Source organism: Vespa crabro, chromosome 5 (genome assembly GCF_910589235.1).
Source record: "Vespa crabro chromosome 5, iyVesCrab1.2, whole genome shotgun sequence".
Taxonomy (NCBI): domain Eukaryota; kingdom Metazoa; phylum Arthropoda; class Insecta; order Hymenoptera; family Vespidae; genus Vespa; species Vespa crabro.
Window position 1 is genome coordinate 8451093 of NC_060959.1, and position 11023 is coordinate 8462115.

The window sequence follows — 11023 nt, forward strand, 5'->3', positions numbered from 1 at the left end:
ATACACATATATCCATGTTGCACATCCATATATATATATATATATATGGATATATATGGATATATATGAATATATATATATATACACTGCAAACTGATTTTCTCGTTATGATGCGCTCGACGGAAATGCGTGAAACGCGCAACACATGTGAGTAAAGATTTCGATAAGTATATATAAAATCTTTCGATTTGCGTCACCTTGTAATATTGTTGATAACTTTATCGGAATACAAATGTGATAAGAGGGGCTGATTCCTACACCACTATAATAACTCTTCCCCCGCATTAAAGTGTTATCAAAATTCTTATGGCTATAAGGATATAAACTACTCAAAAGTGATCTTTCATTTTTGAGGTATACAAAGTTCGAATGAGAAGTAAAATTTTGTACTTTTACTTTGCACTTTGTCGTGTATCATGACATTCTTTGTTTCTTAAGAATATTATTATATTTAATGTGTCGTGAAGTGCTATCAATCTCTAATCTATTTAGTTACCCTTATAGTTTGAAAAGAAATGTAATGCTTATATTATAAATCTGATTCACTCTTTATTGAGAAAAATAAATAAGTTATAACCGAAGAAAATAAACTATTGACAATTTCCTACTTGCATTTACCTTGTCTTTACTTGATTGCATGTAAGAAAGAGAATGTACATGTTGATTTATAAATTAGTAAAATACATAACTTAAATTTTTAGTAAATTAAATCACTGGTAATACATTTATAATATGCGTTAACCACACCCAGAGATTTATATGGGGTCACGATTAGTTAAAGTATGTAGTAAAAAACTTATCGTGTAGTCACAGACTGCTGCCAATAATATGTATGCACATTAAGTAATAACAATTGCTTATATATCGCATAAAACAGATAACATTTCACAATTATGCTACATCACATCGCTGTGATAAATGTGAAAAATCTAAACTGTTTACAGTATCGCAGTTTCTGTACTGTAATACATACTACAGTGCGTAATTTGGCTACTAATTATTGCATAGAAAGTTCACATTGCAAATACCTTAATTTCTCTATTCAATAGTTTATCTTCTTTAATATTATATACCTATAATATAGATCGCAACAAATAGCTTATACTTTATGTTTTGAATACTATATTAAACATATAACAACAACAAAGATAATAATTTTCACGCAACTATTATCATAAACAATTTTTTCCATAGACTTAGAGTTCAATGATCCTGAATAAGAAGAATGGAATATTAATTCAATAAACGAAATACATAGTACTCTCACTTATACACGTTTCATTTAATACAATGCACAAATTTTAATAAAAGCAAGCATTATAGATATTGCGTTTATTTATAATATATTTCCATTTGAAATTAAAATACACTTCATGTCATGGCAGTTACATGATTTAATGAAACTGTTCATATACATAGTCCTCAAATGTATTCAAAACCGAGTTGTATATATGATTTGTATTATGTATTATTCATATCATACTCTAGGTAACTATGATAAACTGAGCGTGTATGAAAAACGTAGACTATTATGTTTTTTTTTTTTTTTTTTTTTTATCATAAATGGGATTCTTATAATATTGTAATAATATAATGTGGCTTATGTATAATATATGTATATTGACCAAATGTTACATAAGATGCAGTAATGAATATACCTATTCTATATCATCGATTGTTATGTATAATGTCACATCAGAGTGCTTTGAAAATCTATCATTCCTTTTCCACTACATTGAAAATAAGTGAGATCTGTTTGAGTTACATGATTTGGAAAAAGTAAATATCTAATGCTTTGTGATCTAAATGTAGCGCGTTGACAATTATTATGTATGTAATTACAAATACGATAACAATTATGGAGATATACAAAAAAGATTCTTGTATTGTGAATATGTCGATGTAATTAATCCCTAATATATTAGAGCATAGCATTTTTATGAGAGATCTTCGGAGCAGTCTCCAAAGGATTGTATATGCATAGATTGCATATTAATATTGGAAACTGTTTTCTGTTATATTACATAAATTTAAATATGTAAGATTTGACAACCCTAATGATAATCGATAGATTATATAATGTGTATCCAGTGATGGGAAGTATATGAACACAAGTACATAAAAGATATTATACCAATGTATATTTCTTCATTTGTACTTGTGTATAAATATACATTTGGTAAATCGCGATATAAAATGAATCAAGTTGTTGTTCGCGTATGTTTTGATACACATGCATCGATACAACGATGTTTATATCGTTAATGTAACTTTGTGTACTACTACAAATTTTTTTTATGTATTTAACAAACAGATAAGATCTATAATATACGGCACGTAACGTAGAATAAACTAGATAACGTTATATGCGTGAATGTGAAGGTGTGAATTATGTAAAAGTCTCCTACATACAATGTATGTACATGCATATCTAGATAATTTCCTAGTCTAATATCACCTAGGTACGTCTTTAATCTAGTACCATATATATATATATATATATATATATATATATATATATATATATATATATATATATATACACACTTCTACCTACAAACTTTAAAAAAAAGCATCCCTCCCATCACTGTATAGAATTTATATTATATAGTACAGTTTGGCTCAATGAATGGGACATACCTTTCATAAAGATGATTTTTTCTTTCTTTCTTACTTTTTTTTTTGTTTTTTGTTTCTTTTTTTTCTTTTTTTTTTCTTTTTTTTCTTTGTTTTTTTTTTTTTTAATGATTTCCCAATATCGATTGTATTGTGTCAGCAAACTACTCGTGTGTTGAGTCTCGCGAGTCGGAGTACTCGTAATAAAAAGTCTGTTAAACAGATTTCTTTATCGTTTTATGCATCGAATATAAAGTAAAATGATATGTATATACAATACTCCAAATAAATACCAATATGTATCAAAAGCTTAGGCAATACACTTTAGCAATTTTGGATTGCACATAAAATTAATCGATCATTCTTCTATATACTTCTCCTCTATGTACGTATTTATTAAACGAATATCATATGAGATATAGAAAGTAGAAAGGGTAACAAATCTACATCACATATAAATATTTTGGCATAAAATAGATTTTATCTAATTTCATTGAAAAAGAGAAAATCCAGAAAGCAATATATATTTGCGATTTGGAGAGGGATAGCGATCTTGAATAATTAATTGAGAAATGAGACTGTGATGTACTCCTTTTATTTGTAGCTTAAGTGTTCTGGTATTGAAAAATATCAATGATTCCTACTAGCGAAATCATTGCCTTTGTAGAAATGTAGATAATTCAGCCTTTCCATACTAAAGAAAAAGATATTGCGATCGCGCTCAAGATTTAGACTAAAACATACCCAATGACGTTATTATTATGACATATCACGAGCTGCTGGAACACACCTAGGTCCATGCTTAGAGCATTCCTAGCGTAACAATACAGCACCTAGGTTTTTTGTACTTTGTAATATTTCGCATAATAGAGTTATATTTTATACTAACATATACTTATAATGAGACAATATAATATTTACATTATGCAATCATGACTACAAGAAGTTAATGGAAATTAATTTAATCTCTTTCCTGTTCGTCCGATCGACCAAACGTACGATCATAAAAACTTTTTTTTTTTCTTTCATTAAACCATTTCATGCATATTTAATATGCACAAAATATTTACTTAATAATCATTAAACGTTATCGTTTACGCGGGCGTGGTAAATTTTCCCAATCTATTTAATATTTTCTTTCTTTTTTCCTTTTTTTTTCTTTTCTTTTCTTTTTCATATAATACAGTATCTACATTGAATTATAATTAAAATCGACAATGAAGTATACTTACATTAAGAATTTCAAATTAACCGTAATAACATTAAAGGCTTCTCGCATATCACATAAACTAGACAATTTCGAATCGTTTTTAGAATCATATTATTGTTAGTATATCTAATACTAAATTGAATGAGAACGCTTATCTGGCCGAATGACAAGCGTCGCAATAATCGCAGAACGGTCATCATTAAACAATTGAAAAATTTCTAAGGATCGATTCTAATTATTACTAACCGGTTGGACTGCCGATTCGGGCTCATTGTCGTTCGAACGTAAAGAGACTTCGGTTTCTTCAGTGCCTTCGGTACTATCCGCTACACTCGCGTTTCCTACTTCTTCCTTTTTGACACTATCATTGGTAGATTGTAAATGTTGCATTTGCAGTTGACTACGTAGCCTCGAGATTTTTCGTGCATCCGAGCGCCGATGTCGTCTTAACTGTGCGTTTTCGGAAGCAAGACGTCGAACAAGCTCCAAAACATCCTGCGGAACGTCCAGTGCTATCAATCGTTCCTCCAAATCCATGGCCGCGGTTCCTTCAGAATCCGAATCACTTTCAGGAGAGGACGTGCCCACTTCTGCCGCTGGCGGATCAACGCTCACGGTCGAAGAAGTTACGGCGGCACTTTCCTCCTCCTCGCCAACTTTTTCAACGGTTGTTCTTTTTTCTTGGGTCTCCTTTCGATCGTTCTCCGACGTGCATGTTGGGAAGAGAGGATAGGAGACCGTGCCACCAGAGGGAGCCGGCCCAGGAGACGATTTTTCAAGTTTCACGGCAAACTCTTGTTTCGGTACGAGCTCTTGCTGCTTTTCGTTCGGACTTTGTGGACGTTGACTATGATGACGATGTTCTTGGTGATGTCGTTGATGATGAACAGGAGGAGCTATAGATGGTATGGCAGGAGCCGGTATTGGTGCTAAAGCAACGTTCGGTTGAAAATGTGGCTCAAATCTTTCGCACTCAGATAGAGGCACAACGCGTTCTGGATGTTGCAGTACAGGTGGACCACGACTGAGATACGATGGTACCATGGGAGAGCTATAGATATAAACATAGAAAGATATAATTACAGTAATAGAGAATGATTTTTTTTTTTTACTCAATTATTAATTACCTGTTCAATTACTAATTACCTGTCTCTATGTTTGCGAGAAGCAGTAGCACTCCAAGGCCTAAATGCAGATGCTCCTCTAGTAGCTAATTCAAATACTGCCCATTGCATCTGTAAATATGGATCTGTCGCACTAGCTACAGGAGATACAGGATGATATATGCCTAATCCATTTCCATTGTAAATCGTTGCACACTCATCCTTCCCCATTTCTTTCTTCGCTCTTTTAATTAATTTTTCTGGCTCGTGTCTTAACTGCAATACACAATGTTTCCAAAATATGTAAAAATTTGTTATAAGAATGTCTGATAATCACACTGACATTGATTCTTTAAAGGGTTATTAGATTGGAGTCTATAGTACTTTGAAAGGCTATTAGATTGGAGTCATCAATGGTATTAGCGATTTTCAAGAAGTTTATCATCATATCGGACACAGGAATCTTCAAACGATTATGAGATAAGCTTAACTATGATTATTCTAGAAGGATAATCTTCACTTTGTTCGTCTAAATAAACTCAAGTAACAATGGAAAGATAACTGAAAGATAAAATTCAAGTGTTTTTCATCAAATCATTATCATATTTACAAAATAATGCGCCGTTAAGTGTAAGTTGAGAGAGAAAGAAGGAAAAAAGAAAGATACCTCTAGTTTCCGCTTTGAGTTGAGTACAAGGTGTTTCTCTTTCAATTCTCGAAAGACAGCAAGCAACTTGTTATAGTTTTGCTGATCTCTAGAAAGTAGAAGATAAGAACGCCAGTTGGCAGAGTCGAAGCCCCAATGACACGTACGATTTTCCAGAGATCTATGAGCATGTCTAACAAAACGTTGGGGAGAAAACTGACAACCACATTCGAGGCATTCTATGCACACAGAATCCTCGGATTCGAAGAGGTCCGCATCAAAGATACCCTTACACTTGCCAAAACACTCATGATACACTTTGAACCTGACGATAGAGTCCTCCTCGCGATCGGTTTTACTACATGCTTTCTTATCAATACTATCTTGATTTTGTAATAGATGAGGAGGCTCGCATGGTTCTGTCCTCGATAGGAGAGCACTGACGAGCCTCTCAGCGTCGGTTTGAGTGATCAGACCGCAGGAAGGCGCGTTACGCGGCAAAATTCCGGAAAGTTTGAGTTCCTCGAGCTGATCACGAGTACATCGCGAGCAGTAAATCTGTAGTTCGTCGCATACTTGATTGATTTGTTGAAGGGAAAAATCTTGAAGTACGGTGTTCAATATCTGTGGTAAACATAACCTCCTTTCGCCGCCGACAACGAAGCAGGATATGCTCTCGCCCTCGAGTACCGTCTCGCATCTTTCGGAACAACTTTGATCGGGAGCAGTGAGGATCGGTATCTGAAACTCGAGGTCTCTCTTTTCACAACCGATTTTGGCGCGATCAGGCGGTGGATCCTCATCGGAGTCGTCCAACGGCCGATCAAAATTCGTTCGTCGAAGTCTGGAAGGTAGGATCGATGGCACCGGTGCTTGGTCATTGCCTTTATCGAGATCTTTTGGAGAGGTTCGCTCGGCTATTCGCTCGGCTATTCGTTCGGCATCGATGCAGTTGCCGGAACGACTCGGTGCTGAGAAATGAAAAGGCGCCTGTTCTTGCAAGAGACTCTTACAGTCCATGCCCAAAAGGGCCGAGCTCGGACCTTGTAAGCTCTTCACAGCCGATAGCTGATATGTCTTTAAGACGGTCTTCAATTGCGGACTGTAAGATTGACCGTTTGTATTGCCGGGTAATAATGTCTCCATTATTCGAGAATCAATTCTGCTCGTCGTCGTCGTTGTCGTTGTGGTTGTTGTTGTTGTTATTGTTGTTGTTGTTATTGGTGTTGTTGTTATTGTTATTATTATTATTTTTGTTGTTGTTATTGTGTTGTTATTATTTTCTCCGTCGTCGTCCTCGTCGTCGTTGTTGTCGCCGTCGTCGTGTCTCGTCGTGACACACAAGTAAGACAGACCTCGCACGGCCTCGCGATCGCGTCTTACGATCGCGCCTTCGGACACGCGAAATCTGCGACGCGCGAAATGCCTCCTCTCGGCACTTCTCTTTCTCCTTCCCCTCGTTGCTTACCGCCACCTCTTTGCCCTCCAACACTACCGCAAACTCCACCACTGCTGCTGCTGCTGCTGCTGCTGCTGCTGCTACCGCCGCCGCCACCACCGCCACCGCCACCACCACCACCACCACCACACTACTACCACTACTTTTCTCTTCTTATTCTTCGAGTTCACTCGACAGCACTCGTGGCAGCGTAATCGCGTACGGGACCGCGTTCGCGATCAACGTGAGCAACGATGCCGATGTAGTACGTTGCTGCTGGTGCGTCGTCCATCTCTTATGGACGGATGGACGACGACGAGCTCTCCTGCTGCTCTCTTGCACGCGAATCGTGCCTCTGTTCTGCGTGTGCGTGGCCTGCTACTTTGCTATCCTTCTTTCTCTCTCTCTCTCTTTCTCTCTCTCTCTCTTTCCCCTTTCTCCCTCTTTTCCTCTATCTCTCTCGTCCACCTGGCTAGCGCGCGCGCGCGCGCGCCACTACGTGCCTCTCTTCCTCAAGTCTGTCCGTCCTTCTCGATCGGCATTATTATGTTCGACGAAGGGTTTGCAACGACGACAACGACGACGACGACGGCGAGGATGACAATGACAACGGTGTCGACCGCGGCAATCCACCGTAACGTCGCGATGTTCATAAACATGATAATATTCACGCACGCACTACCGAGGCGTGAGACGCGTACGGCCAATACTACTACGATGACGATGACGATGACGATAACAAAACGATAACGACGACAATGACAACGACGACAACGACGACGACGACGACGATGACGACGACGACGACGACGACGACAACGACGACGACGACGACGACGACGACGAGGACGACGATGGCAGTGGCATTGACGAATGGAAATGCACCGTTCGAGAATCACCACCAACCGTTGTCTTTCTTCTTTCTCTAAATAACACGAAACGACGCACGTTAAAACTTTATCGATGGCACACTAGTGGAACAACGCGATGACGGGGAATAAACGCCCTCGTACGGTTTTGCGAGTTTTTCGCGAGTAACAGCACACAACAATGCGATCACGAACGTCGTCGATAGTTGGATCGTGCGTCGGTGAGCCACTGTGGTCTTATCGAATACAATAAGTCGGCAACGGAGAAATGACACATGTCTGTCCGTCCGCCTGCCTGCCTGCCTGCCTGTTTGCCTGGCCTGCCCACCCGTTCGTTCGTTTGCTCGCTCTCTCGCTCTCTCGCTCGTTCGTTCGTCCGTCCGTCCGTCCGTCCGTCTGTCCGTCCTCCTCCTCCGTCTGTCTTCCGTCTGGTCGTCCGTCTGTCTCTCCTCCTATCGCTCCCACCACCACCCTCTTTGTCTCCTCTGCTCCTCCGGCCTCCGACGCCCCCCCGTCGATTTCGTTTTATCTCTTTCTCTCTCTCTCTCTCTCTCTCTCTCTCGCGTGCGTCGGCCAGTTCCGTCGTCGCTATCGCGCTATCTTCCTTCAACTCTCTCCCTCTCTCTCCTTCCCTCCCTCCCACCGTCCGTCCGTCCTTCTCCCCTCTCTCCCTTCCACGCAAACTCCTCCTGGGTTGCGCTACGCTTCTTCCCGTCTACGTTCCATCACCACCGTGGCTCTGGTCGCGCGACCGATGCGTAGCCCTCGTTTTGCGCACGCCGTTGTTTTTCGCAGTCCTCGCCTGTCTCCACGGTTTTCTCCGTCGTCAATGTCGGTACCGTTTTTAATGTTCTCACCGTTAGCATTACGAAAGTATTACTACATTCCGCGATACACGTATTCTTAAACCGTTCTCGAGAAAACGGTATCGTTTTAAATATTAATCAACAATTAGGAATTAGTAAACGCGACGACCATGGTCAGATACACAGAGAGTATTATCCGACGCAGCCGACGCTCTCTGCCCACCGTCGACGATCGACTCGCGACTCGGCGCGACGCCTCACCCCACCTTACCCCACCCCATCCCTGCTCCCTTGCCTTCCTGCCTGCCTGCCTGCCCGTCCACCCGCTCGCCCACCTTCTTCTTCTTCTCTTTTTACCACCCCTCCTCCCTGAGCATTCGCGCCTCGCGGCGCAGCAACGAGATCGACGACGACCCGTCGACCCGTCGTCGCCGTGTCCCCGTCCTCTCTCTCTCTCTCTCTCTCTCTCTCTCTCTCTCTCTCTCTCTCTCTAGCCCTTTTTCTTTTTCTTTTTTCCTCTCTTTTTTTCCTCTACCCTTCCCTCGTACCCGTGCATATGCCGTCGCCTCCGTAGCCGCAACCGCCGCCACCGACAATGAGGACGACGTCGACGACGAAGACAACGACGGATATTATCGTGCCGTCGTTCCTACGACCGACATCGTGCGTCGTACCACCGATTTACTTCTCGACGTCGAGACGACAACGCGCCAACTTATCGATCGTGCGCGTTCTCTCTCTCTCTCTCTCTCTCTTTCTCTCTTTTTATCTAACAAAGTAGAACGCGACGCACTACCACCACCACCACTACTACCACCATCACCACGACCACGACCACCGCCAACTCCGCGCATATTTCTTTTCTTTCACTCTACTACGACGATGCGCTCTTTTACAATGCGTTCGTACGAGAGAGACATGAACGAGATCGAAGTATTCGATGCGGGATATCATAATCGAGTAGGAAATAAGAAAAGCGTTGAACTGTAAATTCGTTAATATTTATTGATTTAAGAAACTTTATTATTTTTATTTTACGTTCCTTATATGTAAAAGACAAGACGTAATAGGCATGGGACAAGGGGACCGACCCACGGTCGTATCGTCGTTGTATCCATCTTTTTCTTTTTCTTCCTCTCGTTTTCTTTATTGCGCACACGCTGTTTTTCTCTGTCTTTCTCTCTCTCTATCTCTCTCTTTCTCTTTTTCTGTCTCCGTCTCTGTCTTTTAGCGCGCACGCTCACGTACGGCTCCTCGCGTAAACACGAGCTCTCGAGCGCGCGCGCGCGCCTGCGTACTGCGGGGACTCGTGGCAGCCGTTCGGAAGAATCCCCGTAATCTTGATGCGTCTCTCTCTCTTTCTCTTTCTCTCGTTCTACCGTCCCCTTCGTACCCCTCTCCATAACTTCGCAATCTATCGGCCGCTGTCCTCGTCTCGACGAGCGTTCTCCTCCCTTTACCCCTTCTCCTTTATGGTAGCCGGAACGTTCCTCTCACCGCGCGTCTCGCATGCTCGACCCCTCACCCATTCTTCGTGTACGTGTGTGAGCTCGACGTCCGACGATGTCTCGCCGCTCGATCGCTACTTCGTTGATGGTGTGCTGCGGGGTGAAGGGAAGAATGGCGGCGGCGGCGGCGGCGGCGACGGCGACGGCGGTCGGCCGAGCGTCTAGTCATGTGACCTTCCCGTCAAAATAGTTGCGTATATGTGTGTGTGTCTCTCTCTCTCTCTCTTTCTCTCTCCCCCTCTATATGTATTCTTTGCTATGTATATATGCGCGCTCGCTCACTCGCTCGACCCACAGGAGCACGCGCGTGCTGCGCCAACTTGACGAACTTCGGACACGCACCTTTCTTCCTACGATCCACACTCTCCTTGCCTCCTCGCTCTCTCTTCCTACTGTGGTAGTGGCTGCTCATTGTCAGGGACGCCCAAAGGTATCGACTTCTTATTCGACAGCTGCCTACTTTCTCTCCTTTCTTTAATTCTTTTAACCTTAGAATCGTATTTTTACGAATAACGTTATGATGCTACACGTATTATTCTCGTATTTCATATTTTATTCTTTTTATTTTCTTTTAATATTCTCATTGAGAATTTCAAAGGTATTTATTTGTTTATACAAAAAATTTATTGACACCGCACCTCTTAATATGCAGATTATTCTACTACGATTCGAGAGATATTTAAGGTTAGATTTATGCGTTATTGATTTCCTTTATTACCGACCGTTGTTAATTATCGATGTGGTTTGCGTTTTTAATGTATATACCTTGTTGGTAAAAAAGAAAAATTAATTATCGACAATTAATTATCAACATATATACCGATCAC

General features: G+C 40.9%; 2 protein-coding genes across 2 annotated transcripts in view; both read right to left on the bottom strand.

Moving 5' to 3' along the window:
- Nucleotides 1-529: 529 nt before the first annotated feature.
- LOC124424351 (ski oncogene) lies at nt 530-8957 on the bottom strand. The gene is made up of 3 exons (XM_046963264.1): nt 5597-8957; nt 4973-5205; nt 530-4877 (listed from the first exon to the last, which is right to left on the bottom strand). Exons 1-3 carry the CDS (start codon nt 6719-6721, stop codon nt 4058-4060), a joined length of 2178 nt encoding a protein of 725 aa, XP_046819220.1. The 5' UTR covers nt 6722-8957; the 3' UTR covers nt 530-4057.
- Nucleotides 8958-9667: 710 nt separating this feature from the next.
- LOC124424355 (general transcriptional corepressor CYC8) overlaps nt 9668-11023 on the bottom strand; it is a 28265-nt gene continuing 26909 nt past the window's right edge. The window contains exon 4 of the transcript XR_006942290.1: nt 9668-11023. This exon is cut by the window's right edge and continues 1970 nt beyond it. The gene's annotated coding sequence lies outside the window, so the exon portion shown is untranslated.